This window comes from Strongylocentrotus purpuratus, unplaced genomic scaffold (genome assembly GCF_000002235.5).
Source record: "Strongylocentrotus purpuratus isolate Spur 01 unplaced genomic scaffold, Spur_5.0 spur5_scaffold_3, whole genome shotgun sequence".
Taxonomy (NCBI): Eukaryota; Metazoa; Echinodermata; class Echinoidea; order Camarodonta; family Strongylocentrotidae; genus Strongylocentrotus; species Strongylocentrotus purpuratus.
Window position 1 is genome coordinate 4,522,348 of NW_022145609.1, and position 15,342 is coordinate 4,537,689.

Here is a 15,342-nt window from a genome sequence, read left to right on the forward strand (position 1 = left end):
ATACAAAGCCATCTATACACCGAGTTTATCCAACTTGGTTTCACTGGGTCACAACATGGCATATATTCTTTTGTTTTATGCTTGCCCAACAAAGCAGTAGTCGCCATATTGTGTCCAACTCGAACCGAGTTGGCCAAACTCTGTGTATAGTTGGCTCTGCATAGGTATACTATATGCTGTCATCAGATTACTAATGTATCATGATCATTAAGTAGCCATTTTTGGTTTTATCATCTTGCAGAGCGCGAGGAAAAGCAGGAGTGGTGGGAATCCGTCAGTGATTTCTCTCTGGCCCATGATGTGGAGAAGAAGCTGCAGGATCCTGAATACCTGGCTCACTACCGCAGGAAACGAGTGAGCAGTCTAAGCACCGAGAGGAACGTAGAAACACTGGTGGTCGCTGATAAGATGATGATGGGTTACCATGGAGAGACCAGTATTGAATCTTACCTCCTCACTCTCATGAACATTGTAAGTAACCTTACCTGGGTATTGTTTCACAAAACTGTCCCAAGTACAAGTTTGCTGACATCGCATAGAAAGATGTACCGGGGTATGTTAGTTTCTTTACAAAGTCTAATGGTATGTCAGCGAACTTAAACTTATGTTATTTCCTTGAAATGATGCCCTGACAACCACAAGATTGCATGAAAAAAATCTGATTACGAAACTCTTGTTTTAATGTCATTTTTTAAAATATGTTTGGAAACTATGATTCCCTTGATACCGATCCTCAGTTCTGGTTATAGCGGACAGCTCTGGTATAACCTTCTCTTATCTCTAGAGCTACAGACTGTATTACGACCCCTAACTGAAATAAGGATGAAACAAAAAGTGAAAGGTATCCCGTAGACAAAGGAGAGGGTTAAACTTATCAGGAGGTTGAATTCAGCCTCCTTCCCTCCTGTTTGTGGCAGTGATTGCTGAGTTTGAGGTGCGATTGATAAGAAAGGAAGACATAACTGCCATGTTGGATTGAGAGTCGAGAGCTTGAGCAGGATAGGGTGTATGACATGTGATTGGGTTGAGGTCATGCTCTAGTCCCACTTATTACTTTTGACACTTACTTCTATTAAAGGTATTGATGATTTCAGAAAAGATGAGGATGTATCTTATGTGATGCAGTCTGATTTGTAAGGACTTTGTAATTGAGATTGAAATTACATTATGTAACCCCAAATCTTTCCTCAGTTCTGAGTTCATTGTTATTTTTTTTTTTACAAATAGTGCACATTTTGTTGTATCTTAATTGGACAACTGAATGCTCTTTGTTGAAAATTATAAAGCAGTTTATGGAAGTGTTAATTGGATGACTGCCAAGCACTGGGAACCAGTTTGAGCTTATAATACCAACGTGCCAGTGTTAAATGTACAGGAGATGATAGCACACTTTAACTTTAAACAAATCAACCACAAACATATGTTGATTGTGTCAGAGATATTGAAGACTGGGATCTCTAAGAAATGAGTTTTCTGAGTAATCATTACGATAAATGAATTATACAATGCAGTAAAATTTACAATATGAATGAAATTTCATGAAACATGTACATGTAGGTCCCCATGCAAGAATAAAACTACTGTCATTTGGTGGTTCATGAGGAATAGACAAGCGGAGAATAAATAATGAAACAACCACAGGTAATGACAAATTTATTTAAAAAACAGCATTCTCAAAAACGAAAAAATGGGTCTCCATTCATGTACTCAGGGACAGGGAACATTCATACAGTATGTGTCTAATTTTAGTACAGTACCCTGAGTATAGTTTCTAGTTTATAAAAGCAGCGAACTCTAGTTTCATAAGTTATTTGTGGGCTTAGGAAGGAGGAAGAGGAAGGGGAAGGGGAGTGGGAGGGGAAAGTTGAGGGACAAACTTAGGGAGACCAAGTTACCAGCGGTATCAGCTCGCTCTATGAACTTGGATTTTGTAGTACTATTAAAGGATGCCATTACTTGATGTAAATGAATATCTCATTAGATGATCCTCATTAAGTGTAGGGAATGTGTGATATGTGAATCAGCTCTGCGTTTGTACACCTTTGTATTTATAAGTCACCTTCCAGCGCGTGAATGAAGCAAAGCAAAGATCAGTTAATTTTCATCTCTAACTGTTTATTAAAAGATATATCAAGAATTGCTCTGATGATGATTGGGCAAGAAGTTTGTGTATCCTCTAAACCCATTGACTACTGAATGCTCTTATTCCCATAGGCTTTAATACAGGAACCACCCGGTACCCATAGTCAGTGGGTTACATTTCAATCATCAGTAGAGCTCATTGCCCCAGATGAAACCAAATTTGAGAGTCTTGAATCATACTGATCTAGATATATTTAAGTTCATATTTACTTGGAACATACAGAAAATTTTAATTTTTTGTTTTGTTACTTTGGCAATTTGAAATCTTGGTGTTGCAGAGTAACCAAGAGATTGCAAATACACTGTATGAGATGGGCATATACATGTATAATGTATATGAAAGCTGGTTTGAGTTAGGAGGGGGTTTTAATAGTGTAAGTGAACCTTACCTTAACCATTCTCCATGCCTACTGTAATTATCCTAGATGTATGTCAGTGTCAACACTTCATTTCATCTGCGTTACAATTTTACTTGGTGTGGGTCAGTCACAGGCTTCTGCTCTGACTGATGGCTACTGCAGTACGAGTGGTAGATGGGTGAAGGGAGACTTAGAGAGAGCAAGGGAGAGGGGTATGGAAGGTAGAGGAAGATATAAGCAGGAGAGGGATGGGTAGAAGCATGGACCTACTACCCATGGTAGAAGGGAGGGAAAGAAAAAGAGAGAGAGAGAGAGAGAGAGAGAAAGTGGGTGGAAGGGGCAGGAGCATAGTGGAATGGATTTGAAGAGGGGTGGCTTTGTAGGTGTAACAAAACATTAAATTGTTTAATTGAATTGTTTTAACATTCATGTCATAGAAACCTCTACAATGTACCAGAGTGCTAGAATATAACTAGAATATTAATAAGTCCAATACCTTCTCAACATAAGGTGCCATAGTCATGTATCCCTAGTTTTTTGGGGCGGCATCCAAACGTTTGAAGCAGAGAGAGTTGTGTGACATCTGGAGCGATTCCAGGATAAACTTTGTTGAGATTAGGAGTCTGTCTGGAGATCTTATATCAACCAGAGATCATTAGCTTGTCTGCCTGGCAAGCTGTCATAAATCTAGGTTGACTTTTCTCAGATCAATGTTGAGCATTTTTTTCAAGTTGTGTGGAAAACCATTTTGATTCTTTTTGATAAACACTGTATCCTATTCCTCCAAACATTGATGTGCATAGCAATGATGAATGAAGTGACGCAATTATGTTAGAAGGAATCGTTCAAGAAAACAACAAACAAATTATCTGTAATATCCTGTAGTTTCTATATTTAGGATTAGAATTGAAGGTATTGTTGAGATTATTTTATGTGTTATTTTATGTGACACGTTTTATGTGTCATTATTATGAGCGGGATTTACTCAAAATATTCAACTTGCACATACTGCTCTCTCTCTCTCTTAACTGATTGTCCAATTATGAATATTATGAATCGAAATTTGAATTCTCTGAAGAGTTGCCTTTTTCTGGCAATAATAAAGCATTTTTACATGTACTTATTATCATATGTTATATTTCTTTTTGTAAATTGATCTCTGTAAACTTTTACAAGTGAAACTCAAATTTCCCAATGGAAAATAAATACTTAATTTCAATTTCTATTTAAATATATTGTTACATGATTGAAATAATGATATGCATGTATTGTTCTATGCTTTTGTTGAGGTCAGGTGGCCAATCTCTACCATGATGGGAGTATAGAGAATGCTATCAACGTTGTCGTCACCAGGATGCTGCTCCTTACACAAGACCAGGTAAGAAATGTTGCCAATTTGAGTAAGAGACGGGGCTAGCAAATACAAAGTTTATCCTATTGCCAGTAGAGAGTAAGAATGTTGCCAAATGTTGCCAGAGTAGATTTATTCAATTACTAAGGAAATTAGCTGATTATGCACAAGCCAATATAACTCTTTTTTACATTAACATTTAGTTGTGTTGATATATGCTTTAATTCAGGGTGATTTTAGGTTGTTTTTTCTTCACCCCAGGTACACTGTATATCACATTTCAAAATGTGAAGTATGCTTAGATTGATAATGCATTGGATATTAGGCAAGGCATGCTCTTGATTCAAAGAGTGAGGAATACAAGTGCAGCCTTTAATGGGATTGGGTAAATTTCTCTCAGATTCTGAAACAAAATCTAGCTCATGCTGCAATGACAATTATAAACCTTTAGGTCAGTCAGGAACCCTGTGACTTTTACAAGCCGATCGCCTGTCTGATTATCAAGATATTTATGATTGGAATTCAAAATTTTAAAATTTGTTTTCCTTACAGTTTTTATAACAGTACAGTCTACTTTTTGGAGGCACTTCATGATCATTTAGAAGCGCAATTTGTGTAGGGCTTTAATATTATATCATATCACAGACACTGATAACACGTAGGGCCATGTATGTCAGATTTAACATTGTTAAACAATGCCTTTAAATACCGGGTTACAAGGATTTTATCTTTAAATACCATTATCCTTCACTGCCCTTGACAGTGGCATATTTGTTATGATGACCTACCTTTGATTCCTCCTACCATTACAGAGAAACCTGAGCTTGAGTCATCTGGCTGGTAAATCATTGCAGAGCTTCTGTGAATGGCAACATGCCATGAATCCAGCTCCGAACCACAACATGAACATCTCCAACGATATGCTAGTCTTTCCCAACCATGATAATGCAGTGCTTATTACAAGGTATGTTCTTTCACCGATTGTATGACACATCCTCTAGCAGCAGTTGAAGTTGCTGCATGTTCACTTTCATGTTATTCATTTTATTTCGATACCACCCAAGGTTTTAACTTTAACCCGAGACAAAACATGATGCTTAACCCAAACACTAAGCCTAATTGAACTACAAGCAGGCCAAAGCCTAAGGTTCTCTCTTTAATTGATGAGAGAACAGTTGGAGCAAATGTGAATGTATGTACCCCTCTACTGTTTCCCATAGATAATCAAGTGGAAACACTGTTCATTGAATAGGATGTAGGATGGGGTTCCTCCTCCTCAGGAGACCCATTGCATGTGAAGAACCCATTTATCTCTTAGAGCCAGAGGGGTGTTAACCCTGTGCTGTAGGATAGCAGCTAATGCCCTTCTGGCTCTCAGCATATGACAACCCTAGGTATGGAACCATCCACCTGTTTCATTGTGAAAGAACATGTCTGTTGGCAATTAAAAACCTGGCTGAGTGACAGCATGATATATACATTCTTGGCAACAAAAATCGTGAATACATACTAATACACCCAAATGATGCAACATTTATTTTAGTTACAGGGACTACAGCTTAATCTAATGAAAAGAATGTGAAACGCTCACAATTCATTCAAATGCAAGTGTATGTTGGTTGTTTTGATGTGGACTATGGTTATGAAACATTATTCACACATATTTTGGCATGTACTCCATTTGGATGCAATGTATTGATTTTGAAGATCATAGTTACAGATACAACAGAAAAGAATTTGTAATGTTGAATGAAATGTGTTTGGAATAAGTGGGTAGGGAACATGATAACCTATTTAAACAATGTTTAGAGGTAACTAAGTTTAGAGATGGGAGATGATGACAAGTTGAACTAGAGAGGCTTGGGAGCAGCAGAGCTGCCTGTATGCATGATGTCGTGCCTGAGGGTAGATGGAGGATTGATATTGAATATGACAGGATTGACAGCGAGAGGAGTAAGATTATTAAGTAGATGCTTCCTGTTTGCAAAGTTTGTTGGACTTTAAAGGTATTGTCTAGATTTAGGTACAAACAGACAGCCTTTGGGGATATCTCAATATTTCATTTGATCAGAGTGCATTCATGGAGGGATCTAGAATCAACCAGAAGATCAGTGAACATTGAAAGCATGACTGGCGTGAGAAAGAGGGAGCAATAGTATTAGATATAAACCCAATCAACTCTGGTGACTACGGGTCTCAGTGAGTGAAAATATGAATTGCTAGTGACTTTCCTCATAAGTGCACTGTTTACCAAACAAAAGAATCATAAGGATATTACATTTCTTCAGACGGAACTAATACTGGTAGTCCAAAGGGTGTTTGTGCTTAGATATTGTATCTCACATGAATATGAGTATAAATTTTCAGCGAAAATAGTGAAAATCACAAAATTGCAGCATCAAAAATCCTATGTCTCAGTGTATTTCCTGGGATAGATCTTCTATAGATGTAGATGTGTTGCCCAACTTGTCCCCCCCTCCCTTGTGATATCTTTAATCAGCATCATATAAATATTTCAGTAATCCTTAAGTAGTGTGGAGTCCCTTAAGGATCTTATATCCTAGTGATTGTATAGTTACATTTTCTCAACATTCAAGACTATTGCCTCTTAGGTACTCTGTCTTTTATAGCAGAGAAAATATTTAAATGAAGAGACAGGGAGAATGAGTTCATTTGTGCATAAGCGAGAGAGAGTGTGAGAGAGAGAGACAGAGACAGAGAGAGACAGAGAGAGACAGAGAGAGAGAGAGAGACAGAAAGAAAGAGAGAGAAAATACAGAAAATATATAATAGAGAAAGGGGATAGAAGAACTTTGCTAAAGGGGATGGGGTGGTGTGGGTGTGGGAGGGGGAAACAGTCACTCATTGAATGTCATTCACCTGCTATTCCAATGCTGTGAAGCATCAAGCATGAAGAGATAGGAATGGGTATATAAACCAAATCACATGCGCTACATATTGTATAACATAATTCCCAACCACTCAGTAGTTTACCTTCAAATGACCCTTGGGGAATGTGTAAGGTTATCTATTAGTGGAGTGTGGGAGGTACATTGTAGTGGTGTGTGGAGGGAGATGGCTGAATGATAGGGGAGCTAATGTGTACCCCTTTACCGACTGGGATCCACATCAGCATTCCTGTCTATCTCCCTCGTCTGACTGTCGCTAGGCTAGATGATACGCTTGCCGAGATCGGAATGATGCGATCCACCAGCAATGCAGCCACCCATCACAGAGTAGACCCGATATAATGTTAAATATTTATTGATCTATGCCCCGTACATTACAATCTACACTTACAGTTAACAATTAAATTATTCATACCCCTTGTAAATTTGATGTTTTTTCTTATTGTTACTTGTTGTTGTTTTTTGTAACTCAAGAATGAAAAGCGGACGGGTTGAATGAGGGCCTTTGTTGAACGCCTTTAGATGTAAGCTTTTATATGGCACATTCTCAAGAAACAAAAATTGGTACAAATGAATTAAAAACATACTTAAACATTACAAAACTTGGTAAGGGTGTGAATGATTGAGTTCTTAAGTCTACATATTTTGATCGGTTTGAACTCACATCCATCAGGGGGGTATTTCTCAAAGCCTTTTTTCAATGACAACTGACAAAAATTAATGACAAATCTGCTGATAACCAATCAGAAACGAGGATTTCAGTAGCTTATAACAAAAACTGTCATTTGTCACTGATGACAAGTTTTGTGAAACGCCCCCTGGTCTACCCTATCAGAAGTATGAGATAACCTTTTAAAGGATAATTATTTCTTTAGGAGCAGTGATGCAACGCTTGCACAGAGCATTACCAACCGAACAATGATCAAGATATAGTGAACTGTTTCTGACTCTAAAAAAAGAAGAATTTAAAGACGATGCTTTTATTGCCTTGCCTAGAATGATAGAAGTCAGTAAATACATACAGGGAAAAGAGAGGCAATTGCTTTTCTTACTTATGTCATAAAGTAAAATTAAATTGTTGCTTTCTAAGAACTGTTTTTCCACTTTAAACAGATTTTGTGTAACTATTCAAGCACAGCAGACAACAAAAGCATGTTATGCATCAACTGGTTTGATGATGGTATTTTGGCACTTACACAAGATGGGTGGGTGTATATACTGTACTTATTACCTAAACATTTGCATGGCTTGGATAAGTGTTACATCATGGTTTGATAGCTAGGTGCCATCAAAAATACTACAGTATTTTTAGGCTACCTGCTTGGAGCATCAAAAGAATGTTAGTAGTATTCATGTCTTCTTTATAAAAGCAGGGTGGTCCCATTCAAGCCGCAAGGCCTGCTTTCCAAGGGAGCCCTGCTGTAACAAACAAATTACATTTCAAATATCTTACAATACACATAAAAATACACAAAATATACAATAAATAAAAAAAAAACGTAATATAAACAAACTATAAAACATTTCATACAAATAGGAAATTAGATGAAAATGGAAGAGGAGAGTAGAGCAATTAACCCACAGAATTGGGCATAGTAGAAAATGAAGATGCATCCTTAATATCCCTTATTTCAGCCAATGGAATTAGGGTATTCTAATGTATGTAATGAAGACATTTCATGCACAAAATGTCTCGTAAATTCTATAGCCTTTCTGTAATGGAAAAACTGCATATATTTTAAATCTAGAGTTCTCAATTTGTTATATAAAAAAGAAAGTAATAAAATACCCATGATTGTCTTAGTAATAAATAATCAGCATTGAGTTTGTGCTATGATACATGTGTTTCATCATCTTTAAACTCTCTATGGTCAATGTCTAACTCTAGTTCAATATCTACCCTGAACCCAACACCTCACCTAACCACAAAACAAGCCTAGAACCCAATCACAACTTAAGCCCTCTCTATCTTTGAAGCCTGGAGCAAACGTCATTGGGGTATATCCTGTGATCACCACGTAGTAATGGCAATGCATCTTTAAAGGGATCGTTTAACAATGTTAAATCTGAGATGCACGGCCCTACATGTTATCAGTGTCTGTGATATGGTGTTATATTGAAGTCCTAAAAGAATTGCGCTTCAAAATGATCCAGAAGTGCCTCAAAAAAGTAAAAGCCTTTGAGTGACTGGTTTTACCATACTCGTTTTCCCCAATAGACAGTTTTATGAAAACCGTTTGGCAAACGCAAAGTTTGATTTCGATTTTCAATCATAAATATCTTGATAATCAGGCAGGTGATCGCCTTGTAAAACTCCTAGGGTTCCTGACTCACCTAAATGGATATAATTATCATTGCAGCATGAGCTAAATCAAGGATTTTTTTAAAGGATCTAAGACAAAGTTACCGGATCCCTTTAAAGCAGGTTTGCATTTTTGCGACTCAGTCGGCATGATACCGTGCCATCATTAGACCTGCAAGTCAAACATGATTGCATACCATTCGTTTGTACTCTGGCATTGGGAAAACAAATACTGCCCCCACGGTCCCGCATTCTGTGCATAATTGGTGTCATGTCTCGTCAGGGGAAGATGAGATGAAAGGAAAAGATGTTGGGTGAAGAGAAACCATCAAGGTTTATATTTCATCCATTCATAAATGTTTACTGGGTGACGCAGGTGTTGAGCGGATGTTATCCATACTCTCATATCTAGTGTCGGACCGGGGGTGCATGGTGTTGTCGAAGATAAAATTGTAGAAAATTCCCAGTCTTGATAGTATGATAGCAAAACACTACAACGCCCATTTATGTTTTTCAAGTTTTATGTTTTTGCTATGTGAACTATGTTTTGAGGGAAAGGCACCGTTTGTTTGCTAACATTAATACTTGCACCAGGAAGTGTTACCCCTTCCTGGACTGATGCATAGAACTAAAATGTTGGTCCTCTCGTATTCAGTCTCCTTTGAAAGTCTGATGTATCCATCATCGGTTGATATGATTGTGAGGAAACAACATTGCGTGCAAGACTATACATGCTCTTCTTATTCATCAAATGGCATGGCATGGTAGGACTTGCTTGCAAAGCCCAGTATCATGTTATGTTTTTTGGTCAAAAATAGAATAAGAAGAAGGTTTCTGTGCTAAGTATATTAATGATTTTTAGTAAAAGCTTTTGGTATTCCACATGTACATGTACATATAATGAAAGGGGAAAAGTGTAATAATACCTTTCCACCTTTTAAAAGTTGGACAAGAGATGGTATCTTTTTAGATGCTGGGCTTTTAAAAAAGAAGTAAGACAATAGGTCCTGGTTGAGGGCACTTTGTCGTTGGGATTCTAAAAAGACCCACCATAAACAGAGGAAGCATCGAAGCCCCCGTGAAACTGATTTACGTCAGGAGGTTTTAATTCATAGAACTGGTAGCATAGTCCATAAAAGCTTGTGAGTAGTCTTCAAAAACATGAGTTTGTTTTTCCCTCGTTTTCAAGACTGCCTGGACTCATTTTTGCACTTTGTTGAAGAGAACCCATGCTGAAATGAGAAGGAGCATATAAAGTGATGGACTGAATGTCAGTGACTCTTTGACGTCAAACCACACTTGTAAAGTTCAGGGTTGAGACCCTTAGACACATCACAGTGTTGTCTTAGCCCATCTCACAAATCTTGAATGTCAATTACTGAAGGCATCATAGCATCGACGGAGCTCCCTCCAAACATCGCCAAACAGCCGCAGAGTACGATGGAGAAAGGGCGCATAGAAGCACAAGATGATGATGATGTTTTTATCAGGTTGCCAACCCAAACACACCAGTACCAGTTCACCTCCCTCTAAAAGTTCACTCTTTGCTTCCATGACCCACTTTCCTCTTTGTTTTCAAAACACAAACCAAATTTTCTCAGGTCTGCGGGTCGGGCTATTTTCTGTGTTCAAGACACGTGACGTGGAGCCCGATTGTAGAATGTACGCACTTTAGACGTTCCTTACGTCACAAGTCCAGTCGGTTTCTCAGAATGCAAGTCAATCACTAGTAGTGCGTTGTCCTTTCACACTACCAAAAGCGAGGCTAATCTGTAGATTCCTGTCCGACTCTTCTGTTCATTGGCCCATTTATTTAATCGGATGAGAGACAGAAAGGTGTTAACTCTGTGAAAAGTTTGATTTGTTAATGTCCTTCTGGCTCTCAGCAGATGATTGCATGCTGAATTATTTCCGTCTGGAAATGACGTGATATGTTGTTTGTTAGAAGTTGGTATACCTTGGCAGGTAGCCATCAGTTTGTGTGTTTCCACTTAACAATTCATCTTTTTAGCTCATCGAGGACAATATACCTGTGATATCCGGAGCCCAAATAATATTCTTGTTAAATCAAGGATAAATGGTAGTTCACTGATATAAAGGCCATGTACCACTACAGGGAGACTTAGAATAAATGGAACATACAAAGTCATAAAGAAACAAATGAGAACAAATATATCAATGTGATGGTATTGATTATTCCCTAGACTTTAAGGTGAATATAGTATTCATTTTGTTTTCTTTGGATTCATTCTGCATAATACGAAAAAGCTCTTTGCTGATAAATCTGGGAGTTGTGATATTTGTCATCTGAAATCGCCGTTAGGGTATGCTCATGGGCCTTAAGACCTGATGATCACCATTACTAACAAGGTGATGTCGTTATGACTTGTTTACGATGACCGATTACAAGCAATGTAAGAAAGGCTACTAAGGAAACACCTTTGTGAAAGTGCATTCAATGTTTGGCTGGATTTATGAATGATACAAGCCCCATGGTGAGCCCCAGATGCACTGGAAAATGAACTTGTGCACCGGTTCTTAATCTCCCCTTGTCTCCTATGTATTCAACTTGTCAGAAGCAATAATCTCTCCTCCAAAAAGGATAAATGGCCAATTACATTCCACAGTCACCGGAACTCAGCATGCAACCCATTGGTAGTACCTAGCTGCTCCCATATGTTAATGTGACTCCGTGGGACCACTGACTTGGTAGAACTCTTGAGCTCACAGTAGGGTCTCTGGTTTGGTGGTGAGCAGGATAGCAAAACAAACCTGGCTGACCTTGCCAGGGTTTCTCATATTCGAAGGGTCATGATCGAGCTTCCTTGTTTGTCCAACATTATTTTATCATATCGTAATCGTTCGGAGGAAGTTTTTAATCTGGACCGAGGCATTTGCACTTTCCTGGTTTGTCTTCATTGCCAATGAGAAAAGAACAGATGATTATTAGCCAATGCTAACATTCCATTTTTTCTATGACCTATTCTTCTGTATAGTTTGATTTATCCTTCTTCATTATCGGTAATACAACGGATATCATGAATGATATTGTGTAAAAACAGGATGTATATGAATTAGACCTTTTTTTAAGTCATTAAATTAAATCAATGGTCTAACACATAGATACAATATTAAAGATGAAGTTGAGTTCTGGTCATGCGATTGCATTGTGAAAGAAACGGTGTGGAATCGACCAGAAAAGGTTGATCATCTAGCATATAAGAATTTGTTTGTATCGCAAGGTTCTGGGATCATCAAAATGATAAGAAATTTGGCCAAGTCTTGTCAACGTTACAAACACTGTACACGGAAATATGTATATGGGACTACACGAACACGTGGCGTAAAAATCCTACCCCCCGAGTTTTACGATGTTACATGTCATATTAAGAGTATGAAGGCATTTGAAGAGCCATGCTTTTCACTGAACGTGTCTTATCTGATGTTCTTCCACACTTGCATAATAAGAATGATAACGCTCACAAATTATTTTTCACCTCTTCCCAGAACTCAACCTTCTCTTTAATAACTAAGTGACATAGTTCATGAAAAATTTGAGAAGGGGTGTGTACATGGAGCTCTTTTGGAGTTTAGACTATTGAACCACATGCAGTGATCAAGCTTATTCTAACTTCTGTCATTCCTTGTGTACTCTGTTCATATATGGGATGACCCACACAGAGACTAGCAGCATAAGATATGAACTTACTAGGTACGGAGCTCTTTAAATTGAGCCATCATACATGATAGGTTTAGAGTGAGAGGATTCCCCCCCCCCTTCTAAATGAAGTAAATGAATGTAGAGTATTTAAAATCCAGCTTGTTTGAAGAATGTGCGAAAGAGAGAGAGGGGAAGATAGAGAGCAGGAGAGAGGGAATTCAGTGTAACCTTGGGTTGAACTTGTCACAGAGGTGATTGGAAGGTGAATGAGCTTCTGAACTTGTCTTCCAACCCCTTACCCATTTTGCAATTGACTCAAGATGGCAAATTGCTGCAATTCTTCCAGGTCGTATGCTCTCTCTCTCTCTCTTCTTCTTCCTTCTCTCTCTGTCTCTCTCTCTCTCTCTCTCTCTCTTGTACACGTTTAATGCTCGTTTTAATAGAGTTTGGAGACCAGCAGATGTTTGAGATACTGTATTGAAGGCCCCAGGTTAAGACAATTGAGTATATGAGATGCCAGGGAATTTGAACATTACCAGAGTATTTCAGGTACCTGGGAATATGTAACATATACCAGGGTAGTTTTAGAGCCTGGAAATATGCACATGAATACCAGGGTATTAGGGGTACCTGGGAATATGCACATGTAAACCAGGGTATTATAGGTACCTGGGAATATGTACCATACCTGGGTGTTATAGGTACCTGGGAATATGTACCATACCTGGGTATTTGAGGTACCTGGGAATGTGCACATAATGTGTCAGGGGTTTTAAGCTTCCATGAATGTATTAATACATTCACACACCTACAACATGTGTGTCCTTGAATGTGAAGGGAGTTGCCAATTTGAACTGTCACTAGGGAATAGCCGGTTTATGATACAGTCAGTTTGATTCATCATGGGTCCTTCTCTCTTCAGAGATATACTAGGCGTCTGGCCTAGGATTGAGTTGTGATTAACTGATCACCCATAACATACCCTGTCCGATTCAATTTAACCCCTCCTTTATGACATGGATTGCGATTACACTGGTGGGATGCATATGTGTCTTGCACATGATGGAACCAAGCGAATCTACAACTGTTCAGTTACTCACACGTACGCTCAGCATCAGTGTGATGGGTTGCCTATAAATCTTGTAGATATCTGCCCTAGAATATGTTCCGTTGGTTTACCAAAATAGTCCCCTTACTCCTCTTACAAGTGAATGAAATATTGAGACATTGCCAGATCTTATAAGGTATGACAAACTGTTGATGGTGAACCCCCCCCCCCTCATATTTACTCACGCAAGATAATTTTTTGTGGAATCTTGATGTACACTTTTATTTGATACACTTACTAAAGAGTGAAATATGGTGAAGAAAACAATGTCACGAAGCAAAGGAAAGATATTGACCTTTTGCCTTTTGATGGTAGCTATTAAGCTAAAATCTTACCACTAGGATAGGGGTGATTACTGGTAATACAGCACGGACACCTACTGGTTCTGTATCTTATGTCATTCTAAGTAAACAGTTACACCCATGCTTCCTATTTCATGGAAGAAAGGATACTGTTTTCTTGATTCTTGTCTGTCTCTCTTGCAGTTCAGCCAAGTTTTCTGATGCTCCATCTTCCTAGTATTACTCTGTGAGCTGCAGAGAGAGCAATTGGCAACGATAATTTGAGATGTAGACAGGAGAGAGGGAGGGGTCAAGCAGTGGGAATATACAGTACTAAAATCAAAATGCGGTCTTTATATGTATGATTGGATATGAATATTTTAATGTAATTCCTTTACATATTCATTGTGATAGAATCAATAGGTTTTTTTTCATTGGTTTTTAAGGCAACTGGTCAAGTGATACTATTATTGGTAAATACTTTTGTTTTGCCTCTATAGTTAAACAAAGCCCCATCTCAAACTATGAGCTAATTCATATGTAATAAAGTATGTATTACATCATGTTGTACATATATGAGGATCATACTTATGATATGTATATCCATGGATCACAAATATGTTAAGAACAAACAGCTTACAAAATGTATGTACAGTCAGTGCACATTATATTCAGGCACGCATATGGTTATAATTCTACATGACATATGGGTAGAGAATGATTATATGTGTCATCTTGACAAATATATCAAGTTGGATCATAGCATGAATGTTGCATGCTGGCCTGGTATGCGTTAAGCTACTCAGTGTATACCGGTGTAAACCAATCACTCTGTGGCTTCCCCTCTTCTAGAAACTTTTCACCCCCAACACTGTGGTTTTTACCCCCTTCCTGTTCCCTTCCCACATGGCTAGTTTAGAACCCCGCCCCTTTGAGGTGCATCACGTTGGGGATATAGACTAATAGTTGTAAAATAACTTTTATTCAAGTTTTAACAAAATCCAGTTTGTATTTTTTTAACTGTAATTTATTTCGTTATTTTCTAAGTTTTGTTAATTTTTTTTAGATTATCTAGTTATTTTACATGCCTCTCTCACTCTCCCTTCCTTCCTTCTTTACCCTGTATACCCCCTGTTTAATTCTTGACCCCCCCCCCCTGCCAACGCACTCCCTATCAGGTCATCAACTTTCTCTTCCTTCCTCTTTACAATGATGGATGCTCTTAATCT

At 38.1% G+C, this 15,342-nt stretch overlaps 1 protein-coding gene across 1 annotated transcript in view; it reads left to right on the forward strand.

The window, feature by feature from the left end:
- The first annotated feature begins 246 nt into the window (after positions 1-246).
- The window catches only part of LOC594564 (A disintegrin and metalloproteinase with thrombospondin motifs 6), a 38,069-nt gene continuing 22,973 nt past the window's right edge, over positions 247-15,342 (forward strand). The window contains exons 1-3 of the mRNA XM_030996275.1: positions 247-471; positions 3,796-3,879; positions 4,665-4,816. Of these exons, the coding sequence (XP_030852135.1) occupies positions 409-471; positions 3,796-3,879; positions 4,665-4,816 (299 nt within the window). The 5' untranslated portion in view covers positions 247-408. The remainder of the gene's footprint in view (positions 472-3,795; positions 3,880-4,664; positions 4,817-15,342) is intronic.